The sequence below is a fragment of the Larus michahellis genome, chromosome 7 (assembly GCF_964199755.1).
Source record: "Larus michahellis chromosome 7, bLarMic1.1, whole genome shotgun sequence".
Taxonomy (NCBI): Eukaryota; Metazoa; Chordata; class Aves; order Charadriiformes; family Laridae; genus Larus; species Larus michahellis.
The window spans coordinates 9147004-9169886 of NC_133902.1; the positions used below are offsets into that span (position 1 = coordinate 9147004).

The 22883-nt window shown below is 53.3% G+C and overlaps 1 protein-coding gene across 1 annotated transcript in view; it reads right to left on the reverse strand.

The window, feature by feature from the left end:
* Positions 1 to 22249, reverse strand: part of MNT (MAX network transcriptional repressor) — a 48195-nt gene extending 25946 nt beyond the window's left edge. The window contains exons 1-4 of the mRNA XM_074595242.1: positions 22011 to 22249; positions 6768 to 7344; positions 3718 to 3759; positions 2887 to 2998 (exon numbers count right to left, since the gene is read on the reverse strand). Coding sequence (XP_074451343.1) covers positions 2887 to 2998; positions 3718 to 3759; positions 6768 to 7344; positions 22011 to 22077 — 798 coding nt within the window. The 5' untranslated portion in view covers positions 22078 to 22249. The remainder of the gene's footprint in view (positions 1 to 2886; positions 2999 to 3717; positions 3760 to 6767; positions 7345 to 22010) is intronic.
* Between the last annotated feature and the right edge of the window lie 634 nt (positions 22250 to 22883).

Consider the following 22883-nt stretch of genomic DNA (forward strand, 5'->3'; position numbering starts at 1 on the left):
GAGGTGACACAAGCCGCGCCGTGTCCGCCGCCCGTGGGGCAGCCAGCTGGCCACGCTGCCAGCGCTGGGCAGCCGGCCCACTCACCGGCCACCTCGTCACGCAGGGGCTGGCGCTCGCCATGTGCTCACTGAACACGTGGAGGGGGATGCTGGCACTCGAGCTCCAGCCAGAGGGGAGGGCGGGCAGCCGGGCCCGAGGTCGCCGTGACCTTGGCTGCCGTGGCGGGCGAGCGCCCGGCCGCAGGCTGGCGGACGACCCGCCTCCTCCCCTCTGCTGGCGCCAGCCCAGCTGATGGATGGACATACGGACGCAGCAGTGCGCGGGCTGGCCCCGTCCCAGCGCTGCGGCAGCCCTCGGGCCCTCATGGGTGATGGGGCAGACTCCAGGCAGGGGAGCCAGCACTGCACCCATGGCCCCAGGCCTTCACCCGGGCTTTGCTCCTGCGCACGCCTCCCGCACCCCGCTGTGCCACTGTGGGGCATCTCCCCACCCGTCCCGGCCTCCTGCGGCGCCCCGACCCTGTGTGCCACCACAAAACCAGCTCCGTTACCCCTAAGGCCACCCCTGAGTGGGAAGCTGGAGAGACATCTGGACAGGAGAAACGTTTGTACAAAAAAGTTCAACTTCTCTGCGCTGAAACGGGAGGGAGAAGCAGAGGGCTCTCCCTGCGCGCTCCCCGAAGGCAGCCCGGAGGCAACGCGGGCGCTGGCGCGTTTCTGAGACGCTGGTACTGGCACCGCACGCCCAAGACGAATCACCGCAGCGGTTCCTCCCGCAGGCCACGGTGTCTGTGGTGCTCGCAGGCAGCACAGCAGTAAACCAGAGCTGTGCAGATACGGTGACCTACGCTGTGATGGACCCCAACACCAGGATGCAAGTCCTGCAATGTTAACTGTCAGAACTTCTGCATTTTCACTGCGCTGAATGACCGAATACGCTGCAATTACACCAGCCTGAGACCCCCTTCAGCCCCAGGCTGGGGGCACAGAGACCAGCACAGGCACACCAGAGCAGTCGGGTTGACAGACCCGATCCCAGCCGTTCCATGCTGGGAAAAACAACTGAGAGGCGGCACTGAAATGGACCCTGAGTGGCAGAAACTTGAAGAAAACAAAATGCAGTTCTGAATCAGTGAATACCTTCTGGACCATCATAAAAGCAGTTTACACTTCATAACAGGACATGACGAGAGTCTAATTCCTAGCAATTTACGGAGATGTTGGTACACACACCTGTAGGGAGCACAAAATTGCACTGCGTCTAAGCCTCAAAACATTTCACAACAGAACCAGAGAAGAGGGAGAGGAAGAACTGGCCATCCTCACCAACATCCTCAAAGAGAATTTTAATCTGTCTTCCAAAAGCACAGAATAGAAACGCTGCCGGAGAGCAGAGCCTGCTCACGGATAGGTCTGCACCTGCATCAATATTCACAGAGCGTCAGCTCCCTTCGTGACACCCTGACTCCAGCTCAGCTCCCGAAGGCGAGAGCGGGTGATCAGATCACTCCGTCTCCCTTACTGCCCATGGAAGCTCATCTCCACCGACACCAGCCTGCCTGAAATCAAATTAAAAGCTCACATCTTTTCTCATGCCCGTTAGGCTGCAATACAACCACATCTCAAAAAATGACCTTTTTAAGCAACATAGCCTTTCTCCTTTTGTTTGCTATCCTCCAGTGTCCCGGCACCATTAGAATTTGCCCCAACGAAAGGCTCTGCAAAGAGAAGTCACCGGTGAAGACTAATGAGAAGGCCTGAGCTGCTCTAATTCCAAAAGGTGATGAGTAATCACTGACTCTCTAAAGTGAAATAGATGCAAGTAGTCAATGCCCAGTACTTCTGAACACAGGAATTAAACGGCATTTGAGAGACGGAGGAAAATGGGAAGAAAGTGAGGAAAAAAGAGGATGCTTTGCTGTGGAAAAGTCCATTGTTAACAGTTCTCAGCACCCTCTTATTCCAACCAAAACGTAGGAGCTCTATTGGCTCTCTTCATTTGCACTACAAATTTAGCAACTCTTCCATTTTCTAGATGAGTTTTAATTGCATTACACGCTATTGATTTCACAGTCACAGAGGACATCTCTAAGAACTTCTTTTGTGCTACCATTAACCACTTTTACAAATATTAAATATGGAAAACATGCTGGATAAGAACAAATCAACACACAAAGTTGACAAAACTTCTGACAGTGTCAAATATGAGATAAACAACAATAAGCAAACACTGACATTTCACTCAACATGCAAACACCACAACTGAAGTTTACCTTTACTGTGTCCCAGACTCATTCTTGGTACCCCATCCACCTAGACCTCCATGCTGCAACCCCCAATTCCAGCCTTTCCCTGACTCCAAGCAAAGGGCCTGTACTTACATCTGTCTCTCAACAAAAATTTGAGACAAATTCCACAAAACCTTTGTGGAAGCCAGTCTGTTTTGGTTAAGCAAACAGAAAACCTCACCAAAACATATGGATTAGAATTCACCTTAATCCAAGAGAGGCAGCTTTAGTTTATACAGTCTGGACATCCCTTTTGAAGATCATCTGAATTATCTGTTCAGGAAGGTGAAAGTCACCTCAGCTGCACCACCATCGCTGGTTCGGATGACTTGCAGTTAACTAGGAACTTCTAGTATAAGGAGACTGCAGGAAGCAAGTGCTTCTAGAGAATCAAAATGTTCTGGAAATCTGGAGTTTACAAAAGACTGGACTTGCATAGGGGGAAAAGGGGGAATGGGAGTTTCCCTCTCCCTTTTCCCTTTGCACTACAGGAAGCAGATAAGCAACTTGGTTAAGCAAAGACAGCGCCGTTCCCTTGTTTCAGTAGATAAAAATGCTACACAATGACAGCCAGCAGTCACCCGAACGCTGCACATACCTGGATGTATCGCAAGGCACTCCTTAGGACGCTGAGGTTTGAGGTCTTCTTGTCGTCTACGTTGGGGATGTTGCGCTTTAATGTCTCAAAGCATTCTTTCAAATGCGCACGTCTAAAGAAAACACAGGTGGCTTGTCAGCTTGTGGGAGCACACACCAGCAACCAATTTAGCAGCGAGCTAGAGCTTAATTTGGGCCTTAATCCAGCAAAGCACTCACCCACGTGCACAGCAGTCATCCAGACTACCTGTGTGCTTCCAACCAGCTCAACCCAGCAGAAAGACATGGGGATTGTGGCTTGTAATGCCCAGATTTTAGTCCCAGGTTTGTTAAGAAACCCTTGTGCAATCTTGAATGAAATATCTCATCTCTCTGTGCTGTAGTTTCCACTTTTACTGTATTTCCAATTCAGCTAGTTAGGCTTAGAAGAGTTTTGGATCAGGAACTGATCTTTATCCTGTATTCACACCGTACACTGGCCCCTGACCTTGGCTAGTTTATTACTTTAAATCAAAAAAGAAGTTACACTGTTATGCACGCGGGGATTTACTTTGCAGGATCAGGGCTTTGCAGGGTTATCGTAACGTAATTACACAGTTAAGTAAAACATACTAGGAAGCAAGAGATGCAGAACTGAGCTATAAGAAAGCAAAGCAATATCGCATGATTCATTAAAAGTCACTAAAGAATTTTGGTCAGGTTATTTGTTAAAAAACAAACAAACAAAAATCCACCAAAGCCAACAAATAGTAACAGATTATAGGCAAAAAAGAAAAAAAAAAAAGGAAGGGGAATTACAATAAAAAAACCAAACCCCTGGCTTTCTACGCACCTGTTCTTCTCCAATTTATTATGTACTTCCCTGGTCCCAACCCTGTAACCCAAACAGAACAAAGATAAACTCAGTGTCAGGTTTAAAACTACTGCCATTCAACCTGTACTTTCAGCAGTGTCTGTGTGTCTCCGACAGAGGTAAGTATTAAACAGCAATAGTGGTGTTCAGATAGCACTGTTTTAATGCTAGTTGCATGTATGTTTCTACCTATACTATATAAACTCCATACTTTACATGCATATTAGATGGGATAAGCATTACGCACACGCTGCACACCAGATACAAAGAGGCAGGAGTATAACGTGTGTATATCTACAGAGAGGGCTACTATCAACAGCGAAAGTCACAAAGTATGAATTGTGTGTATTTATACGCTACTAGATAGCCCAGATTCTGACCCATTTCTGATCTACGCCTATACTCCAGTGGGGTGAGATTTATGCAGTCTCAAATTAAAGCATACGGGACTTGGCAGACATACTTCAAACTCCTTTAGTTTTGTACTGTGCCTGAAATAACACAGCTGAGCATAAATATGGAATGAAGTAATCCAGGAATCCTCCAGTCACTGCTAAAGGAAGAACCTGGGTGAGCTTATGGTTTTTAGGGTTCTGGTCTGTCCCTACCCTCCGAATCACAGGAATACTTTTAGGAAAGGCCAAACAAATTCATGTTATCTTAGTTTTCTGCTGCTGTGTTGATAAAGCACATTAGTAGACACGTGGAGATTTCAAATATCTTCCGTACACTACGCAAAATAATTATGTGCCTTCGTATGAAAATACACCAACACTGAGCCGAGTATTTCAGGAATTATCTTAATATTTAATAAATATTCAGCTATTAAAAAAAATATTTGACAGACATTTCCCATGAAACATTTACAAGCTGAAAAAAACCTCTTTTCTGTGCTTATGTCCAAAGGAGCAATTCTGGGGAGCCGAGGAGCACGCACCTTGGGGTGCTCCATCAAAATGCATTTCAGGAAACCTTTGCAACTCGCTCAGCATCAGACAGGTAGTTTTCTAGTGTGCCTATGCCAAGGACTCCAGAAATCCTGCATGAAAAACACTGACTGTGGGCACAGAGCGAGCGGTGATGCTGCACCTCGCGCTGGGTGACAGCCCTTCCAGCTTCCTGGGAGCGATGCTCGGCCAAGGGCACAGGAGCCGTTTGCCGTGCAGCCCCAGCGCCCCCCACCCGCAGAGCTGCCGCTCACACAGCGGAACCCCCCAGCACCCCTGTGCCAGTGGAAACCCCTCTGCACCCATCCCAACCCACACAACATCATCCGTGATTGCTCCGCTTGACTAAAGCGCAAATACACTTATCGTTTCTGCAGCTTTGCATTTTATAGACAAGCTCTAAAGATCACAATCTATCTTAGAGGAATTATATTGGCATTTTACAAATGCCATTATCTTTACAAATTCTTATCTACGTTACTTTCGCTGCTTCCTCCTATGCATTTTGGGATCTCTACATCCCAAAAGACACTATGGACCCCTTTTTTGTCCACTATATCTTACATCTCTTCCTGCTCCCATACGACAATACCAAAAATACCACTGCTTTCACGGAGGCCGTTCATGGGGAAGGTCAGTACCAATTCACAGCCCCGCGCTTGTGCTCCGCTCACAACCGGGTTACAGCGGTTCTGCGCTACAGACCAGAGCAAATGCCATGAAGACCAGAGGACCTGGGGAAAAGAGGGTGAACTGCCGTGTCCTCAACTTCTGATAGATCCAAAATACTGAGCTCCACCAGGAGGGAGCAAAAGGCAAGGACAGATTTTGACCTGGCCAAAGTATTTCTCCTGAGCAGGTCCCTGCCCTGGAGAGGACTGCATTTTGTCTGTCTCTGCTGCTGGTGCTGGTTTAGGCACTGGTTCAGGCTGGGTGGACCAGAGCGACTGGCAGGGACTCCATCTCTGCTGGGTCTATCTCACCACGGCAGCCTGAGCCGTACTGGAGTGGGACCAGGCTGCCGCTGCTGTGCTGCACAGCAAGGGGGGGATCCAGCCGGCATTTTATCTAGCAGCATCTCCCCTGAACCCCAGCCAGACCCCCCACCCCTGCCCTGAAACCAGGGGTACATGTGCCTTATTGCGCTGAACAGGCAGGACACGCAGACGCTGCCCACCCAGCCTCCGCGGGGTGAGCACACCATGTTAAACACCATGGCGAAGAGTCATCTGCCCGCTGCAGGCAGTGGGGAAAATGGTCAGAGGTCTACACACCGTGTCCAGGAGGAAAAACTGAACAGATCCAGGTTGTTTATCCTGCAGGAAGGGAAGGCTGAGGGGCCAAGGGAAACAGGTAAAAGCCTGCTGCAAAGAAGGGAATGATTTGTTCTCCCAGTCCACGAGAAATAATACCAGACTCCGTATTAGGATACCGTGGTCTGGAAACAACTGCTAAGGAGAAGACAGAGTCTCCACCAGCCAAACTCCTTAAGAACAAGTTAGACAAACACTAACCTGGAGCAACATCAGAGTCACAAGTCCTGTCTGAGGGTGGGGACAGATTAATCAGCCTTCAGTTCCTTCCGGCTGCAGGAGTTTTGAACAAGCAGGAGCCTCTCAGCACTTACAGCACTAAGAAATTGAAACAGCAGCTAAGGTGATCTCTGATCTGCGAAATAAAGCCTCCCACATCACATCCCAGTTTTCAAGAGAGTTCCTGCAAGCAGCATTGCTGCACGACTTCCCTGACCAGTATAACCAGAGATCTTTTGCCAAGCATAATACCAGATGCCACCTGAGATCAGACAGGCAGTGCTGGCACTTGCTTCTTAAGACAATTCTGGCTTAGAAAAAGAAATCCTTGTACAGAACCCTACAGTGTGTGGTCAGGGGGGAAAAATAAAAAAACATCAAGCTAAGAAACCCTGTTATCAAAAAACCAAACATCCAAACATCCACGGATCTTGGTATTTCTGGTCTGACAACTCTTTGCAAAAGCAGTAGCTGCTCCAGGTCGATGCAGCTTTCGGTATCGTTTTTGTCTGGTCCCTCTCAGAAGCCTCCACGCACAAGGTGCACTCACCCTCCAGGTCTCTTCTTCTGCTCGTTTGGTTTCGTATCTTCTGCTGGAGCCAGCTTCAGAGCCCCGAGCGGCGGGGCTGCTCCCGGGTGCTGCAGGGGCTGGTGTGGCTGGGGCTGGATGGGCTGCTGGACCACATGGTGCTGGGAGATGGCCAGGACCGGCGCCGCATAATGCTGGAGCTGCTTCGGGCTGCCCGACGGGGGGGTAGCAGCTTTCCCATCTGGCAGAAGCGGGCCCGGCGGCCTCTGGATGACCGGCGCAACCGAAGATGCTTCCTTAGTGACAGCAGGAGTGCTTACGAGGGGCTGGTGGCGTTGCACGAGTGGCGGGGACAGGGTGGTCTGGGCAGCTTGCTGGGGGGGACTGGTGACAACAGGGATGGGAATGACGGAGATGGGGGCTGCCAGGGGCAGGGGCGGCGGGGGGGCCGGGGCCGGGGAGGAGATGGGCACCAGCAGTTCGCTCCGGGGCTCCTCAGGGACGATGGCACTGTTGGCCCGTGGCACGCTGGTCTTGCCGGCCTTCTTCTGCTCCTGCTCTCTCTCCAGGCGGAGCTTCTCGTGCTTCTCATTCTCCTCTGGAAGAGAAACACCGACAGTGATTAATGGCGCTTCCCTGACCTTCCCCATCCACCGCCTCTAACCGGGCTGGTGACTAAACGCTGGCCTTTCCCAGCGGGAAATGGAGGCCGTGGGGGTAACACAGCCTGGCCCACGGCACACCCTGAGCCCACAGCAGGACCCGTGGCAGCCCCTGAAGATCCATCCCATGTCCCAGCCATGCTGCACCTTCCACTCATTGCCCTTTCACTCCAGCACAGACTGTTTAAATATAAACCACACGCTGCCCTACGTTCAGCCCTCGAGACCGAGCGGAGGCGACCCCTGGTTCCTCTGGGAGGCCATGACCGCAGCCGCAGATGAAAAGCAATACACCACCCGACCAACCTCCTTCTCTGTCGCAGCTCCACGTGAAGAGAAACGGCCTGATCCAGTCACTTCCCACTCACAAGCTCCAAACCCATAAATCGCAAGGCCTTTCTGCCAAGGGCAAACATTACTGAGCTGAACAAGATTAATGGACCTTCGAGAGCTGCGGCAGGGCCTGGCCAGGAGCCTGCGTCTGCTCTCAGAGGGATGTGGTGTAGGTGCAGGATCCGTCCCCGCCGGCCCTTGCACAAGGACTCAGCACGTGAGCCATGCTCACTTCTACCCCACCTTCCCAAAGCCCTCCCTGCTTGTGTCCCATGGAGACACATCACTGCACTCTGCTCTACAACAGAAGAAAACAAACCACAACAAAACATTTTCAATTCTTTCTTTTCTGTTTTTAAATTGGCAAAGAGCTATTGAGCATTTTACCGAGGAGCCTGCCTTGGCCCCGGGACAGCCGCAGTACAACACGAACATTCGCTTCCAGGGAGGTAAAGACAAGCCCAGAGAACAGCCTCGACTAGCTGCATCCCGGGGAAAAATGGGGCATTTCAGGTTCGCCTCGTAAACCAGAGCCCGTGTGTGGGAGACAGGGAAACCTCGTGAGCCAGGCGTCCCCCGCTCCCAGTTCTCCCAGCACTGCCCAGGACACCCAACAGCCCAGAGATAAACAGCAGCCACGGGGCAGGACAAACTCCTTAGGTTAAAATACCCTGTATTTTATACTATCAGCGTACATTTTAGCTTCATGGACTTTACACTGATACAAACCCGCCAGGGCACTTCTTTACTGCTCTGGATTTTATTCAAGCCCTTAGCTTTGGTGTGCATATGTTCCTATACGTTTTCAGAACACGAGACAAAGCAAATGAAATCTGTGTGGCCTGACTAGCAAAATAAACCTCATTAAATGCGATCCAGGTCTCCGGCTTTAATTGTGTGAACATAGCACAAATGAAATTTATTTATACAAGTCCTGTGGCGCCAGTGGCCCTGGCATCTAGACATCTCCCAGCCTTTCTCAAGTATCTCCGAACCCGCTGTCCGTGACGCTCAGTGGATCCCATTCCTGACAGCCTCCAAGGAGCTGCAACCAACAGCATGCTTGGAGCTATGGCCCAACTCTGCTCGCTGTCTGCCTGAACATCCCCATCCAGAGCCACAGCAGGCCTGCACAGAGCATCCGAGCCCCCCGGGTGGCAAAGGCCAGCGCGAAGTGCCCCAAGAAACGTCCAGCGTGAGCTTCAAGGGAGGCATCGAACCTGCTACCGGCAGGGCAAGGGGGGAACCTCAAACCTGACAAACCTCAGCAGCCCTCCTTCAGCTCAGCTCCAGCAACAGCCGAACATGTGCCGTATGAGACCAGGAATGGGGTTAAGCACCCAGCCAACCAGCACCTACAGAAGCAGAAAGCAACACCTGGATCAAGCTCCAGCACCAGGGCTGCGTCTCCAGGCTCTGACCTGCGGCACTTGGGAAGGCACCGCGTGAAATTCAGTGATCTGGAAGGATTTCACATCTAAAGAGTACTCTTCCCACAGCTGCCTGAGACTCAAATCCAAAATTATAATTCAGCTCCTTGTAGCACCAAGTAGGAGGGTAAGTGAGCTCAAGGTCTGACTGACTCCAAAACGGGAGGTTGTTTAAATAGAAGCTCAGAGTCTGAATGCAGTATTTCTCTGTATTTTCTCAAAATACTTCAGGGTAATTATGAACATTTCCTTAAAGGAAGAAGTAAAGCAGGGCAGGGTGGCAAAAACCCCAGTAGGAATCCCCTGATGTAAACAACATAAACCTTAGCTACCGATGATTTCAGACTGGTTCAACTGAACAGCATTAATAACTAATAAATAAAAGCCCTTTGTCTGCAATTCTTTTGCTCCACTTTGCTGCTTGGTTTGCAGCCAGAGCCAACGTGACGGCCTGGCACAGGACGCACAAGGAAACTCAGCCCCAGTGACCTGCTGACTAATCGTGTTTCCTACGTGTGTGCTTGGCCACGTGGCCAGCGCCAGGGCAGCACAGGTTAGCCAGCTGCTGGGAGAGGGAGAGCTGCCCAGGGCTGGGCAGGCACCGGAGGAGAGACGGCACAGCTTCCACTCAGCCGCAGAACTGCCCCATGCCGGAGGGAGGGCAGCGGCAAAGGCAGTGCTCGAGGTCCGATGGGGACAGCAGAACCTGCCCGTGCTGAATTCGCTCCTGCGCTGGCTTCTGGCCGCAGCGCCGCGACAGCCGAGCAGAGGATGGAGAAAGGAGACCGCAGCCGAGGTCGCGCTGAGGCAATGCTTTCCAGGGCACGCGCGGGAGTCGGCACTGAAATTCCTACAACGGGTAATTTTCATTCATCGGGGAAGCCAAGAGAACAGGAAAGTAAGGTTACAAGCGTGCATTACTGATCAGAAATATTTATGTAAATGTCTCTGCGAAGCAGGTGCAGCCCTGGGGCTGCTGACAAGCTGCCAACAAGGCCTTTGGTGTTGCAAATCTTGAGCTCCCTTGAGCTAAAGAGTTTATTTCAAGGATTATTTTTTTTTTAGCCAAAATCTGACACCAGTGAGCCGCTGTTCTCTGCATCTGACTCATCCACAGGCAAAAAGGAACCACGCCATCGACCCTCCTGCCCGTGAGAGGACTGAAGGGTCTCAAAGCCGCCTCTTCCTAACACACCCCACTTCAGGACAGAAATGCTTCCATCGAGCTGGGAAGATCTGTGTCTCCTGCTCACTTTGTGCTCACACCTTACAAACAAACTAAAGACACACTTTAAAAAAGCCCCCTAGAGCTCTTTGCTTTTCCATATGAAATACGTTCACCCACTTTACTTCACAGATACAGACAAAAACAAAGAAGGGCAACCGGCATGCCATGGCTCATTCTTTCGTGCGCAGTTTACTCATCCCATGAGCTCCTGCAGGCCCGCCATGGAGAAAGCTGCAAGGCTTAGGGCATTCGCTTGGGCTCAGAGGGACAGCTGACCTGGCAGGGCCACACCAAAATTTTGTGTCATTTCCACTCAATTCTTGACACTCTCATCAAAGGGGCCGAGGACTGAATCAAGGGAGTGAACCATCCCCTGCGAACCCTCAGGGGGTTGGAACCCAACAGAGGCACGAGGGGACAAGGATCCTCACCCTGCCCACGCCAGGCGGCGGGAGCGGGGACCCCAGCCTGTCAGCCAAGCCAACGAGGCGGCACGGCATAAGGAGGGCGCCAGCAGCAACAGGACGGAACAGCAAATCTTGTCACAGGAGGACACAGAAACAGGGTCAGTGTTCCTGACCGGCTATTTTAAGGCCCTGATGGTCCAGGAATAAACAGTGCCAGGCACTCTTAGCTTTGTTACCTAATAATCTGCTGGGTTTAAATTTATCTCCTCCCTTTTGCCTGCCCTGGAAATGCCACCCATCAGTAACGGCAAGCATGGCCAGAAAAGGCGGCGGCTGCGCAGGCAGAACCGCACGTGCCCCTGGGCCGGCAGCGCCGTGTATGGCACCCAGCCTCCCGCGGAGCCATGCTGTGGGAGCATGCCTTCACGGCATTTCAGTGCCCTTTTTAATGCTCCCGTTTCATACTAGGGACACTATCATCTCAGAATTTATCAACGGCATGTGCCTTTGCATAATCAAGCATCTTTCCTCCACGTATGCTGAATCGTCCCTCCCCAGTACAGAGGGACAACATGACTCAACTCCGTGAACAGTTAGGCATTGGATGTTCTGTGCTGTAATTTTCTGAATAGTTTGAAGTGTTTTCTCTGAATCATTCAATGCTTCTGGGAGCCTATGCTGCACACCACGAACCACTACAGACCCAGAGAAAAGTGCTCTGGGTTTCACTTACACCGGTTCTACAGAAGCGTCACCTACAGGAGTGACTCCTTGTTTGTCCCAGGAAAGGGCTGGGGACAGAAAGAGTCTCCAGACTTCTTCCATTTCCGAGGCTGGCCTGGCCACGCTTGGGGAGGGGACGGCCACGCTGAGAGGAAGGGCAGGCTGGAGCCTGAAGGTTGGTTTCTGTTTCTGCAGGTCCCAGACTCCGGATGGGAGAACCAGGAAAAGGGATGATAAGAACAGAGTCAGCAGTACTGGAGAGCAACAACGCTCACCCTGAGCCCGGCCAACTCTGAGTCATAACCCAGGCTGCTGACACACAGGCTCCGCCAGCAAACAGCCACCGGCGCTCTCCAGAGCCGAGAAACAAGCAGGAGGACTGAGACCCCTTTGAGATTGTGACCCCTTTCTCTGAGCCCCTCTGAATTTTGGTTACAACAGCACAACGCAAGCCCAACTCTTCCCTCCCATCTCTGCTAAACCCACTTTCTTTGGTGTCCCTCCCTTCGCATTGCTGCTTCCCCACCAGTAAGGCAGCAGCCCCGAGACACAGCAGTTCGTCCCGAGCCCCGGCTCCTGGCCATGCCCATCGCCGAGCAGCCCTCGCCGGTGAGCCCATGGCAAGAGCTGGCCACAAGGCACTCAATGGCTCCTCGCTTGCTGCTGCTCTTCTAGGTGCTGTGTTCAGATTTCAGCCTGCTGCCAAGACGCCCCATTTCCCTTCCTATTAACACAGACCAGGCCACAAATATGTTCTTAAAGAAAGACTAAATTGCATTTTTAAAGCACGCTATTCACAAAGGATACTGAAACCCTTCAGGATTAGAAGCCAGAAGCTCGTGACACACTCCAGAGCAGTGAGAGCTACGCCAGCCCTCCTGGGATTGCAGTTTCGGGGTTCAGAGACCCCGGCTCCCACCTGAGACTCCCTCTGCCGAGCCACCCTCACGGCGCTGGCACACCAAACGCTCTTCATACCTTATCTGCAGACAATGTCACCATCCACTACCAATGACAAAAATACTTGAATCTCTACTTTCTCAGCCAGAAGATGATGACACATTTATGTCATATCTGTAAAAGCAGAGGAAAATCAGCCTTCACATGAACTATCCCTCCTTAGTACCAACCAATACAGACCATTAGTGATTTCAGCATGACGGGCTTATCTGTAACTCTTAGAAATCAAAGTGAGCTCAGTATCCAAACCTGAAACAAATTAGAGAAATGACAAGATGATCCTCTTGCCTGATAAAATCTAGGAAGCAGACACGCTTTATTCCTTCTTTATGGAGACAGATGGCTTATGAGGAAATGAGTATTTCCCTTCAACAAAACCATCGTGGCTCCTGGAACGCAGAAAGGAAGGTTGGAAAGACCCTCAAGAAATCTTGTAGATCATCTCACAAGCCCCAAAGAAGAATCAATCATAACTAAATAATACCTGTCAGATGCTTCTCAGAGCAACAACTTCACAAATCTCTATGGATAATTTACACTGTGTTTTAATTTGCTATTCCAGTGCTTCACTGAAACCCTGAAGCAGCTCCAGACAGTCATTTTAGTTACAACTAACTCTTAGTGGTCAGAAGAAAGAAATAAAGGGCAGGGTTTAGCAGTACTACAAAGGCAAAGAAAACAGATCAAGACTGCTAAAAGAGTGAAACCATCACGGACAGCACCATATACACAGAGACCACCCCAGTGCCTTCCAGCCGTGACGGTGTCGAGCACCAAAGCTTGGCAGGCTGGACTGATGTAAAACTCTGGTTGTACCTTTCTGCAGAATTCAGGACGAAGTGCAGGAAAGCACTTCAGGCTCTGACAGGCAGAGTGGCTACCAACAAGCACACAACTGACTACAGACTGCTCCATCATCTGAGGAGCTTCACCTGGGGGAAGACAACCACAGAGCTGTTTCTATACGAGATGCTGTCTCAACGCGTTTCCATTGGGCACCAGCATGTTTAAGAAAGAGGGAGACAAAGTAACGCATTCTGATAAGCCGTTATTTGCAAGTTGAAGAGCTTCTGTGCCGCAGTTCAGAGCAAAAAGCAGCACTGACGACCAGCACGATCCAAGCCCACCTGCCCCAACGCACACAAGGGGACCGCTGTCTCCCCTTCTGGCCCCGGGACAGTGAGACATGCTCAAGTCTGCAGAAACACAGCCAACGACGACGCTCTTCAAATGCACTAGTCGGAAAAGAATGGTAAACATGGGATGACTTAATAAACAGTATGATAAACAAACTGTGTACTCTTAAAACAAAAGAAAAGGCCCAGACACTGGATGTGTCCACAGAAGAGACTCCGAGACCCTCCTTCACCCACCGCTCGCAAGCAGGTCCCAGGCCGCCGGGGATGCAAGCGGCTGCAAACTTCTTTAAGTCAGACACACTGCTTGGCTTTTTTAACACTCTAGAAACTGAAGCAAAGACAGGTTAAATGACTTCACGTAACAGACTGAGTCATGGCAAAACCGGATCTGTCTGTTAATTACCAGCCTGTTAGGTAAGCGTATTTGCTCGACACCAGTTCATGTAACGTTCCTCGATCCCCACGATGAGAACAAGAGCCCACTGCTGCACCTTCATGCCAGGGCCATGCCAGGGATTGTTTTCACAGGCTGCTCACACTAGTCAGCTCTCTTCTCACAGAAACGAATGGAAACAGGCAGGTTACCCTCCAGAATCCTATCTCCGTACTTGAAAAAGAAAAGGAGATAAGAATCCAAGGGTAGGTGCCCATCAAAGCACACTAACTGCGCACAGGAGTGGAAGCTTTCCTCGATCAACTGAACTGGCTGCGCCAGGGCAGTTATCCCTGCTGTCTCTGAATTCACAGACACCGCTCTCAGTCACACAGCAAGGCCCTTCCCAAAGGTAACGTCTGACTCCCAGAGCCAGCGTGCCGGCAGCCGGAGAGGAGAACAGGATCTCAGAGCAGTCCAGATCCTCCCCCAGCCCACGTTACAGCACCACTGCCAGTCTGTCCACCTGCACAACAAAAACCTCGAACCTACAGCATCATCTGCTGATGGTCCAGACACACACTAAACGTGTGTTCTTCATCAAAAATACTTGGTATGGCCTTTGTTCACTGCACTTACTGCAAACAGACAAGAGCTCAGTCTACATCACACCCAAAACTACAGCATGTCCTCACAGGCAAGATCCTACCACTCGGCCACTGCAATTTTAATAAGAGAGAGCAAAGCTAATCAAAACCAGAGTGACAGACTTGTTTGAATGCTTCAAGCTGTCAGCAGGTAGCAGGAGATTCTCCAGAGGGAGACGCCTGCTCTGCCCGACTGTCTGACAGCACCCAGATCATCAACGGATCTACGTGAGGTGCTGCCAAGTCCTCTCAAACCTTCTCTCATGGTAATGTGACTGCACTGATGTGAGGGGTTGACTGAACCAGGGAGCATTTTGTGCTGCAGTACAAAAACCTGGCATGTTTTGAGCCACACAAATAGTCAGAGATAGGGCTGGAGACTCCCTGAGCAAGGACACGCTTTTAACAAGCTAAACAGGTATATGAAGGAAACAGAATCAGGAATGCGACGAAAATTTTGTACAGTGGAAATCAAATTCAGACGGTCTTGTTCACACAAGGTGGTTTTGGAAAGCTGGGAGTGGGCACTATAGAGTCTGATGCCCTTCCCAGCATCTCTCAGTACCCTGAGCAGAACCGACTCCCAGGCACCAAAGCACTTTGCCGAGGTCACTCCGGACAGTCTCTCCCTGTCCCTTGCCTCTTCTACACACAGAAATACAAGCATGCTGTCCAGGGACACCGGGAATCCCATTACCAGCAACAGCGTCGAGGCACAGCTGCTGGCAGCGCTCTCTGTGTGCGAACACACAGCACCTCCACCGCCTTCTGCAGAGCCATCACCACCGTGTAGGCTCTCATGAGGTACCATCAGATATACATCATGCTTCTACATACAACCCTGAGCACGGAAACACAAAGAAAACAAATTTTTTCTATCACTTGCTGCTATGAAAAAGATGAGAGGCTGAAGGAAGCACAGGGAAAGCCCGAGGGAATCTTTAACTAACAAGTAGAATGAATTGTACCATCTGCAATCAGACCCGATTTCATGGAATCATCGAATAGTTTGGGTGGGAACAGGCCTTTAAAGGCGTTCTACTCCAACCCCCTTGCAATGAGCAGGGACATCTTCAACTCATCAAGACAAAACACTCCTTATTCATCCCTGCCCCATCCTCTGCAATGTACCACACGCAGCTTCCAGTCAGGAGATGGTATGATGTTCAGCGAGTCTTGGGGCTTTCTCTACTCCAGTCTCCACCCCCGGCTGGACATGACACTGGGGACCAGAAAGTCCAACCTTACTTCTTGCCTTAGCGAGGCACAGCTTTAGGTAAGGCACTTCAAGCCCCTGCGCCTCAGCTCTTCCACCCCGGACCTCTCAGAAGTGCTGCAAAACTCACCTGAAGACTATAAAATGCTTTGATGTCCCTTGGTGAAACAACTTATCAGCCAATGGAAGGGACTTTTGCTTTTTTGGGGGGCAAGGAAGGCCTGCAAACTTTGTAGGCTCTATTTTGTATTTGTATTATCGCTCCCTTCCTAAGCATACCCGTATGCCTGTATGTGTAGAGAAGATACAGATGGGAAACGAAGGACGACTTACAGTTTTACTTTTCCCCTCAGACTGCAGCTGAGGGGTGGCTCTGCCCTGAACCAGAGCCCCTGGGGGTGCAGCCAGCGCTCCCCAGCACGACAGCTCTTAAATTCTTGAAAAGCAGCAAGTTAAGGAAAGGAAACCCTTTCAAATATTGAATATGATTACACCACGGCACCGACAGCCACAAGATTCCATTCCGGATCAGAGCTCTCATCAATTCAAAAAAAAAAAAAGTTTTTATGTTTATGCAGTTTTGTCAGGTTTTGGGAAGTCCAGTATTTTGTACACAAAATTCAACTGACATGCCCCGCAGCACAGCAAAAGGCACTGGGGGGCTCAGGACAGCAGATTCCCAACTTTCAGCCCCGCTGTGCGCCCAGGATGCCGTGCTGCCTCACAAAACAATCAGGTGGAATGTTACTGGAACACATCAGGAGAGATGAACCCTGCAGACAACACAGACGCGGGAGGGGTCCCCTCTGCGGCCGCCGCGACTCCCTCATCCTCCACCACCCGGCCTGATGGCCTGCGCCAGGCTCGTGCCCATCATCAAGGGAGAAAAAGGGACAAAAAAGAAAGGAAAAGGTGAGCACAACAGCTAGTCTAGCACTAGAATAACAAAACGGGTTAGGATTACGCAAAGCAATTAATTTCCAGCAGCCAGCCTGCTCTGGGTTTATTCCCTGCTTTGGGCAGGCCGACAGCAGAAGGTGGAGCTGTGCTGGTGTCTGGCAGAGCCATTCCCACCCGTGCCGGGGCACAGGCATCATCTGGGGCGGCAGCGCGGCTCTCCCGTACCTGCAACCCTCTGGAAAAAGATAAACACTGCACTGTTTGTCAGGAGGTGCTTTAACTTCTCCTGAAGAAATGCAGGTGGAAGCACTGCCTGCAGCAGGCCAGCGATGACTGAGGACGTGGCCACACGCACCAGGGACGCTCAGGACCTGCGGGCATCCAGACACGGCCTAAAAGCCCTACGGGGTTCCTGGAGATGTGTCTCAACACCCTAAGACCTGCTGCGGGACACTGGAGAAGGACCACACCGAGCACAGCACGGAGCCACTGCCAGAACACGGGTACTGGGCGTGAGCTGCTCCTCTTCCTCGCCCACCAGCAGGAGGTGGGTGGCACTGCAGCCAGGGGAGACCCCTCTGGCCACCAACATCCCGTTATCAGCCCCACGCAATTAAGACGTGTGCCAAAGCAGCCGTTAGATGAGATTGGAAAGGACTAGGACTACGCTTACTGTTCCATCACCACCCTTGCTGGCAACACTGAAAAAAATGAAAAGCCATAAACATAATGGATCAGCATCAAGCAAAGCAGAGAGCAGAAGCTGAGCGGGTCGTAGATGAGTTATCTATGGGAAAAACCCTAAGAAAACAAGTATTAGTTACTTGCAATTTTAAATAAATTTGTTTTCTTAGATCATGAAACATTCTTGGATTAACCTACATTCAAAGAAATCAGCCACCCTCGAACTCAAGTCAAATGTCCCTGCAGTTTACAAGTAACAGACAGCAAAAGGATCTCAGTTTGCGGGTTTGTGCATGTGTACACATATGCATTTACACACGTGAGCCACTTGTTTACAGAAAAAAAGGGTTATCGGCAGCAATGTTATGAAGTATGAAAGCACAGATGTGGATGAGACAAGAGCGCTTCAAAATCCCGACTCCCAAAAGAATCAAACACTGAAGTGTGTGGCCAACATGGTGTTTTGTCCAGGGCGTGTCTGTTATTGTCTGCATTCCCCTAGTGTTAATATTATATTAAGAAATGCATAACATCAACTATCCCCCTCCTCTCCCTCTAATCTGTTGTTTTTTCCCCCCAAAATTAATGAGATCCAAATAACATTATTACTAGTATCATCATTTACGTAACATTTGTCATCGTGCAGGAGAACGGGTCTGCTGAGCGCACGAACAGGAGTACGAATGACGAGCCAAACCACTGCGGTTTCGTTTTCGTTACCTCTCTCTGTACATCTGCATAAACCCGTCACACGCGGTTGTAAGGAACCGTTCCCGAGTCGTACAACCCAGCACAAAGCACCCAACAAACCCAAGGAGACGCGCGGGATCAAACTGGGATGTGCAATGAGCACACGAGGGAAAGAGCCTCCAAAAAAATACTATTTTAAGTCAGTAAATAGCAGAAGTGTTTGTGTCGTGGAAGTGTCATCAAGAGTGAGCATTCTATAGATGTAAAAAATATTAGATGTATCCAGATAGTTCTTTAATTAGTAAGCCCACAATTGCCTCTAACTTAGCCTGTTACTTGCATTTCATTTGCTCCCAGTTTACCGGGGAGACAACAACCAACCATGTGGACTGCGTCCTCTAAACTCCAGCAAGTGTTTCAGCAAACTCTGAACTCCTCTTTCATAATGAGCGGCACAACTCGCGGACCCCCACAGCACCGGCGTCTCTTTCACCCCCGAGGTCCCAGTGGCATCTGTACCACGTCGCTCTCCTCTGTCAAGCTGTCGTTCTTACGGGTACATCTCACCTGATGCATTTTGACTCAGCTTTTTTCAGCAATTTGAAATTGTGTTCTCTGAAATATTAATACCTATAACATGTAATATTCCACAGGCTTTTGGGTAAACATCTTGTAAACACAGTTCAAACCACACTGTAGGCAGTGCCCGGTTACCTGGGGACACAAGAGGCGACAGCGCCGTGCGCAGGCTGGCAGCAGGGCAGGCTCCACGTGAAAACCAGTGTCCCAACAACTCCCCGAAGCAATAAACGGCCCTCAGAGAGCTGCCAGCACACGACTGCTCTGGTTACAAATTAAGAAAAGCGAAGCCTACATGGTCTGATTTTCCACTGGTGGGAGAGGCTGGAGGAGCAGGAGAAGCCCCATGTGTCATCTGCCAGGAAACAGAGCAGACCTGAGCAAAGACACCAGTTATGGCGGGGAAACGGGACGTTCTGGGACACTCGTGTCAGGTTTGAAAGCGCCTGGACACCACATGTGTGCTGACAGAAACATGCAGCTCAATGACTACAGCAGGACCTGAGGCCAAAGCCAAGCGCTACTTTATTTGTGACACGCGGCAGGAGGCAGCTCAGGGGTGCCCAGGACACCACTGCCCCGCTCCACCACGCACCTCTCCCCGTGCCTCATGAGTCCCCAGGGTCACACGTGGCACCATGCACTACGCGGAAGGAGGGGGAAGATGTTGGGGCAGGGGTCGATCTCGCAGCTCTGCAGACCCCACTCTGCTCCCTGAGGGACTTCATTTCGTTCCAGGTCAGCCCACGGAGCTCTCCCGCAGTTGCACCCGCACTGTCCCCAGAGCTGGGGATCACTCATGCTGCACCCCCAGTAGCTATAAACCACAAAAAGACGTACAAAGCCGTGACAGAAGCTGCTGGCCTGACCTCCCAGGGAGTCCAAGCAGAACGTGAAGACCCGACTGCTGTCTGCTTCCGGGGAATCCTTCCTCATCTCCTCTTTTCAGAAAGCTCTCCTTCCTGATCACGAACGGCACACCAAGGGTGCCCTCCACCACCTCTCTCCGGCTGGGCAGTGGCCACGGTGCTCTCCAGGCCAGCAGGACAAGCAGTGACGCCCCACACACCGCGTTTTCATGTGCGAGTATGGCAGTGCTCCAGGTCACCGGGAATCCCCATGAAGAGGACCAGCCGTACCTTAACCCTCTTCCCTCCCAAAGCCATTCCGCTCTCCTTTCTCCTAAAGCTTCATGATTTGTCCTTCTATCCATTTTCTTCCTCATAAAAAGCAACCGCCTGAGTATTTATGGTATTTTGCCACCTAGTTGGCAGGAGGGCCTGGCCACCAGCTGGGCAGAGCCACAAGGAGCGGCCGCAGACCACACTCACCGCTGCCTCAGCAGGGACTCTGGGGCAGGGTCCTGTCCTGCTCTTGAGGGACGGGTGCTGCAGAGCGCTCTGAGCACTCTGCAGCACCTCCTTCGGCTCTGGACCCAGCAGCTTTTTATCAGTTTTGTTTTACATGTTTAATGCTGTTCCTGAATTGGATTGATTTCAAGGCCAGACTGGACCCTGGAGTTACGCAGTGTAACTGTGGGTGTAATGCAGACCCTAAAGCTTCTCTGAACACTCCTCTGAAGAGGCAGGGGAGGAATACGGCGGCAAGGGAAAGAAGACAATCTAGAATGCTGTATTGTTGCCCAAACTGTCTTTCCCAGTGATTTCTCTGCTCGTGCTCTCCCCTGACACCTTCCTGTTACCCTAAGTTCAAGTGACGGGCTCCTCCCTCTCACGCCACACATCTTCCTGGTGCTCACGCCTTCCCGAAGTGGCCACACTTGCACCCACGCCGCTGCTGCGCTGTCAGTTCAGCCCTGCCACGTCTGTCACAGCAGGAGCTGTTAACGGTGGGTCTCACGCATGACGCGCAGCCCCCGGGGCACCGCCGGGCCCACGCTGGGCACTGTGCAGCTCACCCAGGCTGGTACCCCCGAAGCGGGCTCTGCTACGGAACAGCATCCCCACGCACCCGTGTGTGCTGCTCCGCGCTCCTGCTCTGTATTCCACCCCATTTCTTTTTTTTGGTGCATTGCCTTGCCCGCGCGCCACGCAGAAACGATCTCAGCCTTCAGAGGTCACCCAGCGCAACGCAGCCGGGTCACTCCGGCCCCTTCTGCCCCGCAGTCGGCACGGCACGTCTTCCAACACATCCCAGACCCTCACTTGTTGCATCCGTTTACAAAACGGTCTCATAACGTGGGGCAGCTGGATAATAATTAAAATCTTTTCCAGCAGCAGCAGATGTAATAAACGCTTACACCAGTTCTCCGGCGTTTAACCGCTGCTATGGCCAGGGCTGCAGGTATCGACAGCCCCGGAGTGCGTCTGGCCAGAAAGGCAAGGGAATTGCCACTGGCTTAAGGCGGGGGGGGGAGACAGGCCGCCCGCCCCGCTGGGGCTGCGGGGCCGGCTCCCGCCCCGGCCGACGGAGCACCGCAGCCCTCAATTCCCGGTTCTGTTCCCCACCCGGGCGGCTCTCGCCCCTGCACGTCCCCGGGCCCTCTTGCCTCATCGCATCTCCCATCTCAGCCATGACTCATCACCCAGACAATGGGGCCGCCGCGGCGGCACACAAAGAGCCGCCCCCCGGCTCCTGCCGCAGGTACCCGCGCTGTCACTGCGCCCGGCCTGCAGCGCGGCCCCACCACCCCTGCGGCGGCGCGGCGGGCGGGCGCGGGGCCGGCCCCCTACCCGTCACAGCCGTCGGAACCGCCGGGCCCCGGCCGCCGCCGGCCGCTGCCCACGGCGCGGGGGGCGCGGGCCCGGGCGGGGGGCGCCGCTCCCGGGGCGGCCCTGGGCGGGGCGGGGGGGGGGAGGGGGGGGACAGGGGGCGGGGCTCCCGTGCCGGGGCGACCGCCGCTCGGCGCGCACGTGGTGGCGGGCGGCGCCTGGCGCGTCACGCGGCGCGGCCCCGCCCCCGCCCCGCCCCGCCGCGCGGGGACACGCAGCGCGCCGCGGCGGCGGCGCCGCGCCCGCGGGCGGGGCGGGGGCGGCCGGGCGCCCCCCCCTCCCTCCCCCAACCCGGGGCCACCGGGGATGTGGAAGGGGGGGCGGACACCCTCGGGGCCGGGCCCGACCGCGGGGAGCCCCCGCCGGGGCGGTGCCGCGCTCCACCCCCCGCACCCCCCCCCCCCCCACTTCCCCGCGCCCTGTCACTTCCCCGCGCGGCGGCGGCCACACGCTTCCCCCGGCGGCAGCGCCCCGCACCGGCACCCCCCGCCGTCCTTCCTCCTCCGCCACCCCCCGGCCTGTCAGGCGGCCTCCCCGCCGCGGGGCGGCCGGTCCCCTTACCACGTGCGGTCTGCTGCGCCTGCCACTCCAAGAACCGCGCCGCCTCCAGCAGCGTCTCGATGCTCATGGCGGGGGCCCCGGCCGCCTCCTCCTCTTCTTCCTCTTCCTCCTCCTCCCCGGTAGCGCGGGCCCGGGCCGCAAGGCGCCGCGCCGCCCGGCGGCTCGCCCCGACGGCAGCAGCGCTGGCGACAAGATGGCGGGCGGCAACAGAAACACAACAGGCGGGCGCTGGCGCGGCCCCGCTACTACGCGGCGGGCGGCGGCAAGACGCGGAGCGGAGTCGGATGGGGCGGGACGGGACGGGGAGGGAGGCCTGGGCCGCGGCCGCCCCCGCGCAGCCGGCGGGGCCGTCGGGACGCCCCCGCCGGGGGCGTCCCGACGGCCCCGCCGACTGCAGGCGGGCGGCCGCGGCCCCCGGTTTCGCCCCGTCCCGGCGTCGCGTCGCTCCGGTCTCCGGGTTTTCCCTGCCACCCTCCCCCCGCAGTGCGCTCGCGGCCCATGACAATATGTCACCGCGGCGCCGGCCAATGGGAGCGGAGGACAACAAGGCATGGAGCACCTCCACATGGGCGCCCCGCGCCGCCGCCGCTCCTCTTAAAGGGGCCGCGCCGCGCCCCACCCGCCGCCGCCGCTCACGGCTCCCCCCGCAAGGCGGCGGTTGACCGAAATCGGCTTTTTTTTTTTTTTTTTAATAACGTAAGTTGCGGCAGGTTGCGGCGCTGCCGCCGAGAGGGGCGGGGGGGTTGGTGCCAGCAGCGAGCGCACGTGGGTGACGTGTCTGTCATCTGGCCCCGGCCCCCCGCGGGTGGATTTCCCCAAATACCCCAAAGTCAAGAAAATAAAATTATGTTTTTAAGCGCGCATCCGCCATGG